The 19,486-nt window shown below is 47.1% G+C and overlaps 1 protein-coding gene across 3 annotated transcripts in view; it reads right to left on the bottom strand.

The window, feature by feature from the left end:
- Positions 1-1,115: 1,115 nt before the first annotated feature.
- LOC135385831 (atrial natriuretic peptide receptor 1-like) overlaps positions 1,116-19,486 on the bottom strand; it is a 61,414-nt gene continuing 43,043 nt past the window's right edge. For all 3 annotated transcript variants that reach the window (XM_064615368.1, XM_064615369.1, XM_064615370.1), the window contains 8 exons: positions 19,243-19,411; positions 17,552-17,704; positions 15,293-15,416; positions 14,941-15,009; positions 7,767-7,941; positions 7,567-7,665; positions 7,409-7,500; positions 1,116-2,541 (listed from right to left, as the gene is read on the bottom strand). In XM_064615368.1, coding sequence (XP_064471438.1) covers positions 2,449-2,541; positions 7,409-7,500; positions 7,567-7,665; positions 7,767-7,941; positions 14,941-15,009; positions 15,293-15,416; positions 17,552-17,704; positions 19,243-19,411 — 974 coding nt within the window. In that variant the 3' untranslated portion in view covers positions 1,116-2,448. The remainder of the gene's footprint in view (positions 2,542-7,408; positions 7,501-7,566; positions 7,666-7,766; positions 7,942-14,940; positions 15,010-15,292; positions 15,417-17,551; positions 17,705-19,242; positions 19,412-19,486) is intronic.

Genomic DNA, 19,486 nt, shown 5'->3' with positions numbered 1-19,486 from the left:
GACCGCCGTGCTGGCGTCTTTTCTGGGCCCAGGCACGGCCCGGCCCGGAGCACAGAGGCAAAAACAAGTCCGGCCCGGCCCGGGTCGGGTCAGGGGTCCGGGCCCGTGCAAGGCTTTATCTCTTCATTTCCGCTTTATACTGTCCAACCAGCCTGCCAGGGCCTGCACTTCGGCGCCCTCTCTGGCGAGGACGCCCGGGGCGGCTGCCCCTCTCGCCCCCCGTCGCTACGTCTCTGTATATCCGTGTGATTTACCGTGGCACCAATGGTCGCAGTCTTTTTTAACCGAGAGAGCGATATCAAATGATCAAACACCATTTCAGTGCTTCCTCGAACCTCTCAACACCGTTGAAGTGCACAACGGCTTTGAAGAACAGGACACCAACGCATGCGTTTTTAACCACCGCGAATTCGACACGAAGATTTGGCAACAATTGTCAGTTCTGCAACGTGGCCTCCTGTCAACGCCTCTTATTCCTATTTATCGACTTTGTCCTCGGTGGCACTGGGTTGCTGTCCAACATCCACATTGCCTACACACTTAAGCTGATCCTCGCCTCAGAGCAGGCAGAAGTAGGACAGCTGCATGGAATGATACATTTGTGTCCTGTGACATAGGAAAGTGGGGACAATAATTCATCTCCACCAAATTGTGGTTAATGTAACGTAATGTAAGTATGTAAGTATGTAATGTAACGTAAGTGTAATGTAATCCACCACGAGCGGTTAATGTAACCGCCTTGCACGGCGAGACTGGTAGGCGAGTTGATGGTTGTCGGTTCAAATGGAGGGGCCGGTTGTAGTGTCTGGGTGCTCACGCTGAATTTTGCTCCTGCGTTCAAAGGCAAATTTGCACAATTCCCCGTGTTGGGTACACTTCCCAATGAAGTCGTCCCAGGACGCACCACCCCCACAAGCGGCACGCCGTCATGTCAGGCAGGCAAACATTCCCGTAAGAGGAACACCAGAAATGCCAGCAACTACTTCTCCCTCTGCACGCACACGCATATCGTATTAGGACAAGCCTTGGTGCTAATGTGCACCACACACATCACAAGAGCTGGGGTCATATGATGAGCTCGTAACGATGTGGTGTGGAATACAAACTGTGAAACGTGAAAGAGCAAATATTCGTCTTTATTAGTACTATGAAGGTCTCCCTGAAATTTATGCACTTGCAGCTGCAGTAGACAGCACACCTGAGTGATAATGATGCAGGACGACGCCTGGAACCCATATCATCTTGAGATGAGCCTTCGATATCCCACCTTTCTATGAGTTAATAGTATGGGTAACTCGAAATAAACTTAATGAAACATAATAATGTGATGACAGGTTAATGAAACGATGGGATGACTAGTCGTCCAAGGGACCCTCGTAGCAGGCTTGACTGATACGCTTGCTTCATTCGCTCTGTTGCAGCCACAATTTCGGTTGATCACCACGTTTGTATATACACTGTTTTCTCGTGGACGCCGCCATATTGAAACCGCAGCACCGTGTCGCCGGGGGAACACGTTGAAAGCAGCTGATCGCACAAGTCAGACAGAAGGAAAGTACACGGGCCGTGTGCTTGTCTTCCCTGGTATGAGCGTGCTTTGCTCCTCTCTGGCTTGCGCTGGCTGCAAAAGCGCTGAGCGTGAGGCACGTTTCGACGAGGTCCCGAACAATGGTACCAGGATACAAAGGTACCCTGTATCTGCCCAGTGCCACACAAATAAGACATCCGTTGAGAACAGTTGGTTCCATATGTCTCAGCTTTCATATCGGTCTTCGTCTTCTGGCCAAGAAGAAATTTCGGCGGCTCTCGTCTAGAGGTGCTTACCTTCACATTTCCTCGCCGGTTCGCCATATTTCCTACCTGTCCACGGTTGGCGTTATGCACATTCTGTAGTTGACACTTATTAGATGAAACGGTACCTCACAATTCGAATGAAGCATATAGTGGAACTACAGGAGAGCTTCTAAGGAGAACTACTACGATTATGTAAACTAGTCTGTTACATCGAGGAGGCAGCTGTGAGACGTTCCATATCGGAGCCTGCGATGCACGTTAATTAATAAGTGGCATTAGATAGAGTAGAGGATAGCGAATCATTTCATCATGTATCACACAATGTATTTCATCAAGGGTAACTTTCTGTTCATCTGCCTTAGGACATATACGGGCGCCATGCGTTGCGTGATTGTATCCATTTCATTCTAACCGTGCCTCTCATCCGAAGGCAGCGACACACGGCCACTACCGACACACGGGGCTACCATCGAATTTTGCGTGTATACTGTTCTAATGGCGTGACCTCAACACTTATTTACGCAATTACTGAAATGACAGTCGTAATGTCAAGGCCAGCAACTGCCATTGACATACCCTGAAGGTTAACTATTATGGTGACGTATACCTTCAGAGATGTTTGCTAATTAATCACAATAAGCTCTTGCGACCGTTTCACACAACGACTCTTCGGCTTCCGTCTTCAAGAATCCGAACGTCCTTCGAATGCTCGCCTATCAGCCAGTATGTGTTCATCGTTCCCTTTCCCTGAAAAATGAGAGAGTTCATCAAACAAGCCCTCAGGTAGTCTTCGTCTTTACAAACACCTAACAAGTTGAATACCGATAAAGGTATAAAAGGTCATGCCTTCATGGTATCATTAATCAATTTCTCGAGCTGAACCAGTGTTCGCACTTCCGGTTAACATGCCAACGAACGTTGTATATAAGTATCAAACAGAACAAATTAAATGGCTGGATAAACTATTCGTTGCCGGAGTTACTTTTCGCATATTTTACTCGGAGATATTCAGACACCACGACATGAGGAAATTGACATGTGAAGCACACGACACTATACGATAAGAAGTGTCAACTGGTGGCAGGGCTTCAATTCCGCTGGTCGTTGTAGTGGTTGTAGTGCAGAAAAAGTTCCACTGGCTCGAGTGTCCATGTCACACAGCCGCTTCAATCGAGCGCACGTGTCGTTTCATTGGTCCTTCCTTTCGCTCTTCGTTCGTTTCTAAGCTGAACCACGCCAGCTATAGTCGGTGACAACGTAAGTCATACACTTCACCCCGCCCCCACGCAAGACTCGCTCCGCGAGAGAGAGAGAGGGAGAGAGCGTCGGAAGGCCGGCACTACATCGCGAAGCGGGTGCATCGTGCAAAGGCTAGTAGGCAATCGCAGGAGCCTTCCACGGATGAGTGGGCGGTCCCAGTTGTAGGACTTAAGTTGTCACTGACTATAGATACAAAAGGCCTGCTTATTGCCTCCCCTCCGCCCTTCGCTACGAGGAGGAGGAGGAGGAGTGTCGTTGGGAGGAACCGAGAGGTCTGCCTGCCTGATTAGGCGGCATGTTTCTCGGGAAGGGAAAGGTGGTGGAGAGGAGGAGAGGAAAGGGTGAAGTGGAAGGCCGAGCGGAATCCGCTCGGGAGGAGGATAGCTGCGTCCATGGGCCGACTTCAGGGGAACTGTGCCGGCATACGCCTATTACACTACACTATTACATTACCTTCGCTACGTGGACATATAAAGCCAGATTTTGTCTGTTACTGCGATTCGCTGTTCTGCGAACTCAAGAACTCGCTAATGACTACAGCTAACTTGGAACCTGTAGACCTGAATCTGTTGGCAAAAAGTACAACACGCTTTCCGGAAAATCAGTTTTGAGAAAGATATGGGACGGTTTTCCGCCTTATTTTAAAGATTTCCCATTTAGTACGCGGGGACATTCAATCACTACTGGCAGACGACGGTGGTTCGTCTCCATGGCTACGACAGCTGAAAGCACGTTTGTGATTTGCATGTCACACGGTCTCTTCAGTCCAACGTGCGTCGCGTCTCAATGGTCCTTCCGCTCGCTCTTCGTTCGTTTCTATAGGCTGAACCAGGCTGAACCAGGTACGAAATACCGCGCAAATGTAGGATACTAAATACTCCGCGTAAAAAGTATTTAAAGGAGCATTAAAGTGGTATCTAACATGGCCAAAAACTGCTGTCATCTTGTAAAGCAGTATGTGAAAAGCATTCCCACAAAATATTTCTGTCCAAAGTTGTTTCACCACGGTGCAATTAATTTGGAAAATCTCTGCCACGGTGACAGGCCGGAGTGCTCCAACTGCAGACCACACCCACTCTACTGTGACGTTGGTGGTAGAGAGCCCCTCATTCGTTCGTAGGAAAAACCGTCTGCTACGAACATTGCGAGCTGTTTCTTGTTGACTTCCATTCTTTATATGATTTATATCACGTTTTCTAAGAAAAACAAATCATATATGCAGCCTGAGAAAATAAGATAACGATCAGAAGAGTAATATATCCGTGGCTTCTGTGCAATCTCAGAAGTCATAGTAGCAGAAAGCAAGCGATGGCGGCGGTATTGTGGCGCCACCTGTTAGCCACTGAACCAACTGCGCGGTGAAAACGGTCGGACAGGCTGCACACTGTCGGTAAGCACGGGGTTTTCGCTGTACATGCGCAGTTATTTTCGGGCTGCACCACTCATTCTTCCCGTGGTGTCTGCTGTCCCAAAAAATAGTGGTTGTGTCGTGGACAGCCTTCAAACCCTCCGTTTCGGACATCACATAGCCGGAGAACGCATGACGTCTCCGAAGCGGTGGCAGACGCTCCGGCCTGCGCGATGTTGCTCACCTCGATCATGTGATTCCAGCTCCAATGATGAGCTTCCTTTCCACTCGCGTCACATAGTGACACGCGTGGTGGCGCTCATCACGTGCCTATCGTGAAGGCGAAGGAGGGTGTTTCGCGCACGGGAGGTTTGGGGAGCTATCGCAGGCGTCCCAATTTCGCTACGGTTGCACTAATTGTGGGAAAACTGTTTTCGGCCGCCTAACATTCTAAACTGACCAAAAACAGAAACAAAGCTGTGGGCCTCTAGACTGCTCCTTTAAAGTAGAGTACAAAATACTCAAAACGGAAAGTGATTTGAGGAGAGTACTAAATATTCTAAGAAATATTTAAGATACTCTTTAAATTACTTTAGTTGTAGCAGTAAGTGAAACGCGTATTCTGAACGTGGCCGTACAAATGAAAGGAATAAACTTCATCCGCCATACTTAAGCATATCTATTTGCGAGGTCGTGGTGTCAAGAAATGTTTGGTGAACTATGGTGAACTCAAGTAAACTTTGGGGATATGTTCTGACCCAAAACTTCTAATCCCTCCTGTATGTCAGCTCGGTTCTTTCAACTTCTGGCGCGTATTTATTGCTTTGGTGACCAAGGAAATAAATGCCGGGATTCTGTTGTACCTAATCCCCTGGGGATTCACCTGGCAATATGAATAGGAACCGTTTTCTGACGAAGGGGTCAGGCTATTGACAAGCAAGCAATGCAATATGCAACATGCAAGCAATCATGGCATCTATTGTACAGGAGGATAAGTGTCAGGATACGCGAATTCTCCCCCCCCCCCCCACACACACACACAAAACAAGTTCCAGTTTCTAGCGAACTGAAAATCTGGACACGGCGGGGCAGTGTGCCGGATGCGGCTTGACGAGGAAGGAAAGTATTTTGAGCACTGAGTAGCAAAATACTGAAGAAAGTAGGTTACATACTTTAAGAACACTCGTCGCAAAAAGTATTGAGTAGAATACCAAAATACCGGGAAAAGTATTCAAAATACTGTATTTAGCATGTAAAGTATTGTACGTGCGTACAAGTCTGGGCTGAACCCACACTGGTACACTACGCTGCGCTGCACGAAAATAATCATAATAGTTCGGGGCTTTACGTCGCGACACAACTGCGATCATGGGCGACGTCCCAGTGGTCGGGTCCGTGGGTTAATTCTGCTGAGGGTTCTTTAACGTGCGCCGAAATCTCGACACACGGCACACCACACTTAACATCCCTCGCAGAAGACGGCGTGTCTGAGCAACTAGTACCCTTTCATCAAGTTGCCACCGTCCTCGGCCGGGTTTGAACGCGCGATCTTGGGATCAGCAGGCGAACACGCTAGCGACTGAGCTACCGAGGACGGCTCTGCACGAAAACGACCAGCTGAAATTCGCTAGTAGTCTCCGCCGTGTACTTCACATATCAATTTGCTCATGACGTGGTGTGGGCATATTTCCAAGTAAAATATGCGAAAAGTAACTCCTGAAATAGCTGATTTTGCTTTTTAGTTTGTTCTGTTCAAAGGCGACGTTTGTGACCACGTTAACCAGGAGTGTGAACAGGGGTTCAGCAAAAGAGATTTGATAATGCGATAAAGGCATGGCCTCATTGACGCCCAGATTTCATAACGACCACCCTGTGGCTCTACCACCATCATCGTCACGTGACAGAGACGTCTGTTGTGAAGTGGCTGAGATATAGCCGATTTGCCTCAGTGTCTACACGCTATCGTCATCAGAGTCTTAATTCGTTTGTTAGTCATGAGGCTCTTGGCAACTGGTCGTTTCCAATTTGTTTTGGCGCCCGATGTTAGAAACCAACTTTATAAGTGCCACTACGTACTAAGCCTCGTGTTCAATGTCTTACCAAATTTATACCATTGCAATTCACGTGTCGCACACTGTGTCGTCGCAAAAAATTGTTTCTTTATGTGAAGCGGAAATATAATAAAATTGTAATTTATAGAGAGTACGATGTCAATGGTTGCGCAATCTGCGATGTACCTCTGGCAACACTGCATTCCGAAGGTCAATTTCCGTCTCCTCACCGCAGCTGCTGGCAGACTTACAACGTTGGGCGAAGAGCGGAGGCACCAACGACTTCTTTTTAAAAAATGCTCGGGAGCTCGTAGCGTTCGCTGACGGCTTTTGTATATTGCGCACCTGTCCTAGCGAGGTTACCTTATAACACGAAATAAAATAAATGTTTTTTTTCGTCAGCAGTGGCACTTCATATTGCCAACTGTAGGATGGGACAAACGAAAGCAGCAGTGGCACTTTAAGGACTTGGCGCAACGACTGGTGAAAATTTGCCGGGCAGCTACGAGATAAAAATGTTTTATCAAGTGCAGCTACAAGTACTACTACTTTAGAATGACGTTTTCGGTGGTGTTGAACCCGATGTTGTTTCTCGCGTCATCGCTCATCATCGTCATCATTCATCATTGTCACCACTTATATTAGACCCCCTAGCTATGTGGTAGCGTTCCATTCCTAGAATGGAAAACCTCCCCACTTCGTCATCAGAATATATCTGTTGTTGTTGTTTATCGACACAGCAAGTAGACAGCAGCAATGCACAACCTCTAGGCACCGACCTATCTTTTCCACCCTCCTACTTCTTTCAAATTCACTCTTCCACTCGGTGACCAATCATCAACGCCCTCTTTCGCACAACGTTTGTGTCCGATGTCAGTAGTCAGATGACGATGCGTATGACTTGTTGAAGGTGACTTTTTTATCGAGACAGTTCTTCTCGTATCGTCGTACTTACCTTCACATTTATTGGTCCACGCGGTTCTAATCGGAATGTGCCGAACCGGTCTAGGACAGCCTTGCTATCGGGGCTCACGTGAATCCTTAGTGCTAGGAAGAAAGAAGATTTGTCACCCTACATGACCAGAGGCAGAGGCATGACCAGGCAGAACTTACGTTCACCATTCGACTCCATTCTCGATGCAGTGTTTACGGTGTCACCGAAGAGGCAGTATCGGGGCATTCTTTGTCCTACTACGCCTGCACAGCATGGACCTGCGATAGAGCACTCGATCAAGGTAACAGTCTAAGGCAGGTCTTTTCGTAAAGCAGCACGAGTACATGTTTTCAAATCAAGATACACTAAAAGCACATACCCGTGTGAATTCCTATTCGTAGCTTCAGCTGTTCATCAGGCCGATGCCTAATTTTAAAATTCTTAACGGCCCGCAAGAGGCTAAGCGCCATCCGGGCGACTTCTCTTGCGTGGTTGTAGCCATTCCTATCCGGAAGCCCAGACACAACCATGTAAGCGTCACCTATGGTTTCTACCTTGAATAAGAACAAAAATCTTACTGAACTCCGCAGGGACATACTTCTGACTGCCTTTGTCGTTGTTACAACTTTATTGTTGTTTGACCTATTGATTGTTCCTGCAGTTATTTAATTAACTGTTTGCTCTGAACTATTGTCACATGTTGACACATCGTGTATCCCTAATGAATTGATTTTTTTTTTACGTTTCGAAAGGAGCACCTAAGAACTTGGAATGTTCTCCTGGTGGGTACGTGTGAAATGGCGATATTAAAGTAATAAGAAAACAATAATAATGATCACATTTAACCACGAGTGAAGCTAGTTACGTTTCGGTTGTGCTGTGTAACAATGTGTTAGCTGTTACTTTTCATCAATCTGTGTGCTGACCTGATACGAGTCGTTAGAAGTCTCCCAAGCTTTCAATATTGCATGTTATTCCGAAGCCAGAGAAGGCTTCAGACGACTTAAGGAAAGCTTAACTTTTCCAAACTGTATATAATAAAACCAGGCGATTTTAGCTGTTGTGCACTACACTTGCCGTAGTTGTCTAGCAGATCGGGTATGACAACAGGAACCGCGCACAGAGGAATAGTGATCTAGGTTTGCATAACCCAACATACCAACTTTAGTTTCGTTTTCAGTGTGTTAATTTGTAGCTTGCTGCCAGTCCAGCAATCTCCACGTCTTTCTTGCGCTGGTCCTACTGCCGTGATATCGGGAGAAGATGAGCTCTCATTGATCTCTGATTTGCCACACAAAATTTGGGCACACAGCGGGGCGCTGACCACTACGCTCAGGCAGCTCAAGCCGAGCCGGTTGGCGTCATGCCACGAGTTACCTGACTTGCCTGAGTTACTGACTCGTCGTCATGAATGTTATGCAGGGATCACGTTCTGCGAAGGATTGCGATAGATTCTAGAGCACACTTTAAAAGCGATAAAACCCCCGTGCCGGGAAACAACTCAAAGTACGACACAACACACAAGCTTGTGTGTTGTGTCATCCTTCGTCTTGTTTCCCGGTACGGGGTTTTTATTGCTTTTAAAACTGTGTTTATGCGTTGTGTCGTCCTTTGACTTGTTTCCCGGCACGGGGGTTTTATCGCTTTTAAACTATGCTACACCGAAGAGCCCAATTTTTAACCATTTTCTAGAGCACGCGCTCATCGAATCTAACGTGCACTCTACAGGCCAATTAGATGCATTGAATGATGCAACTTCAACTGCCATCTTCAATTGAAGCATGCAATGGAGCTTTGTGAGGCTTGTGTTGCGTTGAATAGAATATTTATTTCACTTGTCTACGAAATGTTCAATATATGACAAAACCTGACTGCTGAAAAATCACCTGTGTTTGTCCTGTGTGCAACTGCCTCCTCCTCTACAACGTTAGATGCATTGTTCTTGAGTGAGATTGCGTGATACTTATTACACAATCTACCATATGCAAAAAGAGAAAAAGAAGAGGACTTGCACTACTTCCTTCCTCTTAACACAGGTAGCGTTCCTCTTTTCTTTAATCATGTCAGCCGGGAACGAACGAGGAGTCTGACAATTGCGTGGTGTCAGATGCTCTATACACAGTACACGACGCTGAACCTGCACGCTCCTAGTGAGATATACTGTCATGGTCAGTCAGGGCGTGAACGGTGAAAATCGGTTCTGCCGACCCTGTGTTGGGGAATGCTGCGTGCACAGCCTTGTTCTGGTATGAGCTACTCCGCAACGAAACCAAATTGGAGATACGCGATGGGGCAGCGAACGTCGCCGTCACATTTTTGGGAAGTCTTGGAAGACATAACAACGACCGAAAAGAGAGGACCCAAGTCTCTGCTAGAAAGCAGAGCTGTAGGATTGAGACGTCTGGACCTGGCATTATGGCCTGAGACAAGGTTGGCCAAACAGCAGGAGGAGGAGGCAAAAGGGAACCTCCCTTTAAAACCGGGTGTCTGACCTTCAGAGAGACAGAGCGTCGAAGTGGGAGTCGTCGTCAGGGCTTCGATAAGGGGGGAACCACCAGGTGTGACCAAGCCTCACCAAGGACCTGTGGCCAAGCGTCGAAGGCCCACGGAGCCTCCGACAAGACTGGATCCGCACCTGCACCAACCTACAAGACAAGCAGAAGAGCAGAGGGTCCGAGAGGCAGAACCCGGGCAACGAGGCGTCGGCAACGGAATCGCCCACTACGAGATAAGTCTGAACGTATGCTCACCCTTAGCATAAGGCTAAGCACTCCCGTAAATGTGTTTTGTAAATAAATCGTTCGTTTTCCCGAACGTTTCGCCTATGTGTCTCGCTCGAAAGCGAACCCGGATTCGTGCGACCACCTCCTCGGAGGCCCTGGGTCGTTACATTGGTGGCAGCGGTGGGATCTTGCTTTTGAGCTGTGGTTGAGATATGTAATTCCCTCTACCACAAGAGACAAGAGTAGATGCAGCCTTCGGTGACAGACGTTATTAGTCCCTAAAGGTGAAGCAAAGTACCACATAGCGGCGTCAAACGTACCACCCCCTCAGGGAGCGAGGCATAGTATTTTTGCGTTGAGTCACTCGACTCCGCAGTTTTTTTGGGGATGGCCAGGGGCCTAATGTCGGTAATGTCGTGGAGATGATAGAACAAGTGTCAAAGATGGGAGGTTGGCAAGACAGCGATGTTGTCTGCATGACAAAATTCAAGATGATAGGTGTAGCACAGGAATCTGTGTAGCATGACGAGGCGGCAAAGGCAGCCGACACCCTTGCGGAACTCAAGGAGCTGCTTTTGAAGCGATTCGATACAGAACCGTGAAATTCGAAAATTCAAAAGTCCTTGAATGTGAGACGAAAGGCGCACGAAGATGTACAGTCGTGTGCAACGAGGACTCAGATGTTAGCCTATGCACCGCTTACCAATGCTGACAGCGAAGGGAATGAAGAGAAACCCGTGATTCGGAAGGAGGATGGGGCTTATACAGGAGCAAATGTGCTTGCAGTTCATAAATGATTTGAGAGATCCCGTACGTAGATTTGTGCTGTCCCGCTGCCCTAAACAGTTCACTGAAGCGGTTGACTTTCCTGCACAAGAAGCCAACGAGACACTCAGCTCAACCGTAGCCCGTGTGATGATACTCGACGATTGCAAAACAGATGATAGAGACGAAGTGCAATCACTAAAGTCAAGGCTGGCCGAGTTAGAAAAGCTACTGGAAGAAAGAGAGCGCCCGATGCATTACCCCACGCGTAGATCCAGAGAATGCGACAATCGGAGGTGTTACGAATGTGGGCGTATCGGCCATATAGCACGGTATACTACAGGGTCGTGGAGGACCCAAGAAAGCAAGTACGAAATGTCCCCGCGGTTGGGAGGAACTACGTGATGATTGAGGACGTGATGATTGAGGAGCAACAACAACATCTCCTATATATTTGGCTACCCGGAAAACGAATACTCAGCCTGGAAAACAACTCGGCCCTTCACAATCCCAAATTTTGCAACACGACATATGAACAACATCGGAAGCCATCGCTGGAGGTGCAGTGCCTGCTCCCCCGAGGTATCGCTAGGCGGTGATGCTCCACACTGAATCAGCGACCAGTACTTTCACGACAGAAGTTACTAGAGGATTAACTGACTTGTAGTGACCAAGCGCTCATAGCAACGTCAATTGCTAACGAGTATCACGCCCTCAAACTTGTCACTTGCCTCAAACGTGACTTTTAGATTCTTCGATGTCGCCGCTTCCTCGGACTGCATAATCGACATGGAAGATGAGGTGTGAACCATAACGGGCGTTTTGGAGCGGGGTAGTGTGGGGGTGTCCGGCTCAAGTGGACTGTATTTGAAAGTACTTTTCTGCTTTTAGCACTCGGCCTTGGGCTGATAAGAAGGAGAGCATGTTGTCCTTGTTTGGTACGAGTGGAGGCGTGACTGAAGGCAACAAAAAGGGACTGAGAGCAAAGGCCCGTGGGTCCCTTTCGGGCTTGCCGTTCGTCGTGGAAGGAGAGGAGCTGTGTATGTGGTAAATTTGCTTTGTTGATGCTACTTTTGTTGCCTGTGCCTTCCCTGCTGGTACATGGAAGATGTCGTGTGAGCCATAATGGCCGTTTGGGGGCGGGGTGGTGTGCGGCTCAAGTAGATTGTATTTGAAAGTACTTTTCTGTTTTTAGCACTCTGCCTTGCACTGATAAGAAAGACAGCATGTTGTCCTTGTTTGGTGCGGGTGGTGGCGTGACGGAAGGCAACATAAAGGGACTACACAAAAGCCCTTTTCGGGCTTGCCGTTCGTCGGGAGAGGACAGGAGCTCTGTATGCGGTAAACAAACCTGCTTCGTTGAGGCTACTTTTGTTGTCTGGGCCTTCTCTGCTGGTACGGCGGACGGGCTTCGCCCGGAGAGTGGGTATAGATCCCCACAAATGGTGGACAACTTGGGGCCCCCGAACCACTTGGCTTTAAGAGATTTAAGTAAGAGGTGTCAGAAAAGTTGCTACATGGATGACTGGCTTATGTAGGCCAAGCGTTCATAGCGACGTCGCTTTTTGATCCGTCGATGTCGGCCTTTATTCGGACAGCATAATCGACATGGAAGATGACATGTGAGCATGGGGCATGGCTGAAAGGCACGAGAATAGACTGAACAAAGGCCCGTGGGTCCTTTTCTGGCGTGCTGTCTGACAGGGATGTGAAGCATTGGCGTTCCCGGAATTTTTGTTAAGGGGGACAAAGCGCCAACGCCCCCCCCCCCCCCCTCCGACCTCTTTTCCTGGAGACGGACGCTACGGACTGTGCGGGTGTTCAGACGTTCGTATTATGACATCTGAAAATAATCGTAAGGACCTATGGCTAAAGAGCGCACAATTTCCACAAATCACGTTGGAGTTCCAGGGGGCCACGCCCCCCTTACCCCCTCTCGATACGCCCATGAGCGGCCTGTATGGGGTAAATCAACCTGCTCCGTTGATGCAACTTTTGTTGTCCCTGTCTTCCCTGCTGGTACAGCGGACGTTGTTCACCCCGACAGTGGAAACGGATTCCCATCACAGGGTTCACGTGAGCGAACCGTGACGTTTTGATTATCTGTATGCATATGTCAGGGCATATGCAATGGTAGGTCGTGCCATCCGTTGAAGGCTCGAATCGTCGTTGCACGATGACGGAGTTGTTGTCTCCTGTAAAGGCAAATATGCAAGAGTAGCTCCCGCAGCGTTCGCCGTCGGCGGTAGAATGGGAAGCTCTGAGAAATTGGGAACGAGGGCCGCTTCACTCGTAGGTGCACCCGTGAATGAACATACCTGCTCGAACGATTAGCGGCGAATAGCGAGAATACGAATAGTGAGATGAATGTGGCCTCTTACTCGTTCAATCTCTGAATTCGTGGCTAGTCTGGATCACGACCTACTAGATTATAACGACCGTGTCATAGGCACCCCTTCCCAGCGCCACAATTAGAAGCTAGCGGTGGCGCTACTCATCGGCTCGGCTATTGCTTACTCAATTTCTGCAATACTTCGTGCTTCAGCTTACCTTAGTATATTTGCACAAGCGGTGGATGTCCCACGGGAGATGCTTCTTTCTAAAGTTGATTATCATCATTATCCTACGCGTTTTCATAGGAGCTGTTGCTGTCGTCGGCAACGGCCGATGAGTGGCGCCCCTAGCGGGTCGTGCGCACGGGCTCCCTATAGGGGTTGCCGATTATGACATGGTCGTTATAATCTGCGCCAGACCACGACCTACTAGGTCGTGGTCTGGGTAGGCTGAACTCCACCACTCAAAGTCAAGAAGGTGATGGGGGACTGGCATAATCAGCAAAGACAGCCCGCACATTGCGACCTGGTTCGTCTTCTGAAAGGCATGTAGGTGTTGCAGCCATCTTCTGAGACTGAATGGTGACACTATCCCAAAGAAGTGAATAGCGTTTTCGTCTAACGGACCAAGTGTCCTGGAGAACACCCAGCTCTACCTCTTTTTCCTGGTCTACCTTTTCCACTCCTTTTGGAAGAGTGCGACAGAACATATTACGAGAGCAAGTACTTGAAGATACTGGTGTTATGCAACGTTTCCTAGTTTTCCCCAGCTATATATGGCAGCGTTACTGAAGACATTCACGGGGTATTCAACGATTTAGAAGAATTATTCCGCACCTTGTATGTCAGCAGTGACTGTTTGTCTCGTTGACTTCGACTGACTGTTGACTTCGACTCGTTTGTCAGCAGCGACTGTGGTAGCTTTATCTGCGGCCCCCCGGTGTTTTCCTACGACAATGAGGTACTTTTGGAACAGCTTTTAAGTGTTGGGGAACTGGACAACGTAGTGTGTAGGTGTTATGTGCGATACTACTCGATACTCCACGTCGCTCCTCTTGCTAGCATCTCCAAACGTGTACCATAGCGAAAAGGTCGCTATGGTACAAGGCGGGTATGGTCAAAGAGTCGTCGGCGAAGTTCGATGTCCAAATAGCATATAACGACTGTTTGTTCAAAAGTAAGCTGCGAATAACAAACGAAGGAGCGAGAGAGGGATTATTGTGGTAGCTCTCAATCAACCGCCAAGTTTAGTACCCGGCTTTCCGCAACCACCGATGAATGGCCACCGTTCGGGTAGCAGAAAACGCCATACGTCGGAGTCCACGTGATGATATGATGTTAAAATCGGAAGCAAAACAAAATGACTGTATCGCCCTATTTGACGAGATCGTACTGCGGTGAGGACAGGTATACGGTGCCGTAGGATTCGGCGTATTTTAAGACGTCCTGCACGCGTACCAGGTAGTCACAAATTGCATGTAGATTTTACCTTCAATACCCGGCAAATAATTCATGTTCATTTAGTTTAGAAGGCAAATGAACTAAATGACGCGGTCTGAAACAACTGACTCTTCCAATTTTTTTTTTTTATTCTCCTAAGGGCTATATCTGCCACTGAGAGATATCAATCGCCACGAAGAATAACAGAAATGAATAACACGTTGTATTCATCTACAGACTTCGTGAGATACACGTTCCTACAATGAAAAAGGAAACTGAGACGTGGACATACCTTATAAACATCGAAGTCGCTAATCACCGAATCAAAACATGTGTACAAGTCGTTCAGGAAATCAACAACCTGAAAGAGAACAATACAGTCACATCAAAGACATTTAACACACAGATGTGCGACATAAGTATTGCAGGGCTGAACCTTGCGCGATTGCCCTGCGCTTCTTCACCGCTCATCTGTACGTGGCAATCGGCTCCCTTTTACCTGCATCTGAATTTCAGCAAGTTTCTTTCATCTACAGTTTTCTAGTAAATATCCGTCAGCAGAGATGATGATGATGGGTAGAAGACTTACAGCAGAAAGACTTACGCTCAAAGGCTATTTATAGCACATCAATTAAAGGCATTACCTGTATTGGAGTGCTCGTTGAGCTCATTGAAGTGAATCCTACGATGTCGCTGAAATAAATAGTGACGCTGTCGAAGAGCTCTGGTGTGACTGCCCTTCCACGTTTCAACTGTTCTGCTACGGATCTGGAATTAGTTCATTTTTAGTAACTGAGACTCATCGTTTTCAAATTTTATTATACGTGGTTCTACTTTCGAAGTTATGCTATGCCCTGCTGGGCTGTAAGCTACGCAGTTAGTGCACTAATGGCAAAAAGTAGAAAAACGAAGTGAAAATATCACACGGCGTAAGAAAACAGCACTACTATATAATAGGAGTCCCTTGCGTAGTGGAGGTTTGGAAAAAAATAAAATTTTATTCGATGCGAAGGAGCTTCTCAGTGAATGAACCCAGCTAGTTGCGACAGAGAGTAAGGATGTATATGAAATCGTAGTGTAACCACTACAGGGTTGGCTTGGGTTGCGGTGATGCTGAGACAACAATGACATGCCTGCTGTAACTGACGCGTAAAGTGTCCCAGACGTAACTTGACTTTCATACATGTCTTTTATACAGGCATGTCTACGTCTCCAGCAGTAATGGTAATTCGAGACCACCTCCTGTCCCACTCAGATTATGGGCTTCCGTATTCCATACTGGGCAGACGTCCAGCGTTGTCCATAGCAATTAGTAAACTGTAAAAGCAGAACTTCACCGCAGAACAAGTTAGGGACCAACCTTATTCAAAGTGATTCTTTTCTTTGATTTGTTGAGAGTGTGGCGTTCTCTGTGACTCTACATCCAACATCACCGCCACCACCTCCACCAAATGACTCTGTGAACAGTCCTGTTTGTCACCGAGAGGCCTGTGTCCCGATTTCTCAGCCAATCAGGCGCAGCAATTGTTCAACGTGGCTGTTAGCATTGGACCTGTTGTGTGTTACTGGCTTAGAGCACTTCCACTTATGTGAATACGGCCAGGTAGAACTAAAGTACGCACGTTGAAAAGTGGACAATCCACTGATGCGGTGAACGTAGACTGAAGCAAAGTTCCAGGTCGGGAGTCACCGATATTGTGAACAAATACTGTTCTTGTGCTCGGCAAGAAGTGTAGGCTATTGTGAGTTGAGTTTTGGGTTGGAAAAGCTTAAACACTGACCCGTGGGACTCAGGTGAACAACCTTCGTCATTGGGGCGCTCTTTTTAGGGTGAAGAAGTGGGGTTGTGCCGAGTGTGTGTTTCCATCAAAGCACATTAGAGAAAACAGGAAGTCAAGGTATAGTATAGTATGAGTTTCAGCATACATGTAGCTTTTTTTTTGTGCGATTAGTGACGGCTTGGGCTGTTATAGATAATGATGTAGTGAGCACTCAGAAAAACAGAAGGTTCTGGAAGGGCTAGAGGAGAATCTACCTAGGAAATGTTTCTAGATTCCCTTTTGAATTATTAATGCTATATGGGTGGATTGTGTTGAATTTATGTATGAGAAATGATTCGCTACCGCATCTGTTATGTGTGGACCTGTATCCAGTTGCCAGTACGTATCATTTTTTAGGGCCAGAGCCCAGACATGTTTGACCAGATGAAATACTCCACCGGTGGGAAGTGTTCTGAGAGTAGGCCCTGTGTGCCATCGTCAATAGCTGTCACTCACTCACTCAAATGTACATCTACATGAAACAGACATTTCAATGAGCCTGAGGAAAAGCAAAGCACACGGACAAAACGAAACTGGACACAGTGACCCTCAAACAATGCAACTAGGGTTACAAACTTGTTACAAAACTGTTACAAAACAGTTACAAAACTGTTACAAAGCAAGCAATTTTTTTGTAAAACTTCTTACAAAAGTTGTTGTTGCAGCGCGGAGAGTACGATGGAACTCAAGCGAAAGTTACAGTGTGGCTATCTCGCGGAACATCAGGATTTCGAGGTGTTCACGTCGTCAGTTGGTCGTGATACAGATGCAGCTATCTGCGAGTTCCGCCGCATAGCAGTATGCGTTCCCGCAAGGGAGCTTCTGATTCTCCACTATGAGTATGTCGCTTCATAGCCGTCACTTTTTCACTGACTTTCGGATATTAACTCACTTGCAAAACGTAAACGACGAAAGGCTACGAATTCTCGAAAAGTAAGGAATTCCGAAAAACTCCTTTAGAATATATCATAAAATAAAATCTGAAACCCCGCAACCCTATCCATAACCCGACTGAGCACGTGCGTGAGCATTTGCAGAACCTTACTACTTAAAAACTTGCTTATTTAACAAGAATTTACTAACCTCGGGAGAACTTGATACAATAGCTCCTCAGATTTCCGTTTCTCTTCCAAAAAGGCTGCTGTTCTCTGTTCCACAAGGACCTCGAGTTCATTTGCATACTGTTCCATTCGAGCCATGATGTTGTCCATGATATTGACCTCCCCATGGTAGCCCCTAAAGGTGAAGAAATAAGACGATCATACAACGCATCTATATGAGACAATCGCAATCCGTTGTACCTGCTAATATGGTTTCAGTTAGATATCACAGGTCCACACATGCACACCGCGGTTGACGTTCCTTTCAGACAAGGATGAGAATCCTGCACACTATATAAGAAGAGCAGTGAAGCCACCGGTACCTAGACGCTTGATTGATCTGCAAGAGAGTCTTGCGATTTTTAGGGGTCTCCTGCCACAGTGTCAAGGTCTGACTTGCTTGTCAAGAGCGTTCGCACCACGATGGTAAGAAAAATGGAGTCAAGTAAGATGGAGTCGAACACTCCGGAAACGTCAGCGTGGAGGCAGATTATAGACGCCGCTTTTGTACGTACGGAATGGGTTGGCCCAGGGTCTACATTGTCCACAGGGATCTTGCACTGGCCAATAAACAATTGGTCCACTGGTCCAAGGTTCGCAATGAAGGCCACTTGCCATCCCCAACGGCAAATGAACAATTGAACCCTTGGGTGCAATAAGGGGATAGGTCGCGAAATCGGTTGTGCAATAAAGGGATAAGTCGAGAAATCGCAAACCGAGAAGCCTTGAAATGAATATTTGGTAAAGTAATTGCAGCTGGGTTTCCTCGAATAACGTAAATGCAAGATATGACATATATGTATGTGTCTACTCTGTGTACATGTCCTTTTAGCATAGCATTTTTTTTTTTTTTGGGGGGGGGGGTTCAGCAGAAACTGAACAAAATCCAGGAATATAACCCTTTTTCAATATAACATCGCTTGCGCAGGGCTTTGGTGCAAAACAAAAAGAGCAATTATCACGAGCCAGACCTTGGTGGCTGAATAATTGTGATGCCAGGCAGGATGAAGTGACCCGTGTGTAGTGGACCAGCCATGATCGGGCTGATTGTGGTGCTAAACGAGCACACACTTGAAAATGATGTCCTAAGATGACCAGCACAGTACGACTTATTTGCATATTGCATGCGTTTTTCCTATTACAATGCTCAGTAGCACTGCTGACACGGTCACGTGTCCGTCCAACTCCGACGGTCACGTGAGGTAGGGAGAACGTGTTTTTCGAGTGGAAGCCTAAGTTCAGTTCCGCATCGTAGCAAAATTTAAGCTACACCATTTGCATGCGTGTGTAGGAAAGGGGCCTGATATGATGCGATGTGATGTGATAGAAAAAGAAAAAAAAATGGGAAAAAAGGTACCTGATCTAACTGTCCATCCCATTGACACATATGTATTTCCCGTTTATTACCCTCCTGTAGCGGGTCAATAAGTTGCAATACGGTCTAAATTTTCTTTAGCAGTTGCATACTGGTACGTAATGTCATAGCTACAAAAATACCAAAAATGGGATAATTCGACTTATCCCCTTATTGCATCCACGGGTTCAATTGTTCCACAAGGACGCTGCCGAAAAACTGAAAGCTCAGAATTTCTGACTGTCTTCTTTCTATTGTTTGTCCCCAAATAGTTTAAAATAGGGAGATCTCTCTCTTGCCTACACTACAGATATACGTACCTGTTTATAACTCGCATCATGACTTTGATCTGCGCGAATGAAGGTCGATAATCGGGATCCTCTGTCCAGCATCGTGTCATCAGCTGATGTAGTTCAGCAATGCATGCGTCTTTGTCAACAACTGGCCGAAACGGCGGATCTTCCTTGAGAATGACTCTTGCCAGCAGTACTGCAAAAATAACAGGGTGTTGATTGGTAATTCCTCCTTGGACTCAGGCAAACATAGGAGGAATTTCGTTTCCTC

The sequence above is a fragment of the Ornithodoros turicata genome, chromosome 2 (assembly GCF_037126465.1).
Source record: "Ornithodoros turicata isolate Travis chromosome 2, ASM3712646v1, whole genome shotgun sequence".
Classification (NCBI taxonomy): domain Eukaryota; kingdom Metazoa; phylum Arthropoda; class Arachnida; order Ixodida; family Argasidae; genus Ornithodoros; species Ornithodoros turicata.
The sequence above is the reverse complement of the archived record's forward strand: the minus strand, read 5'-3'. Positions and strand labels throughout refer to the sequence as shown.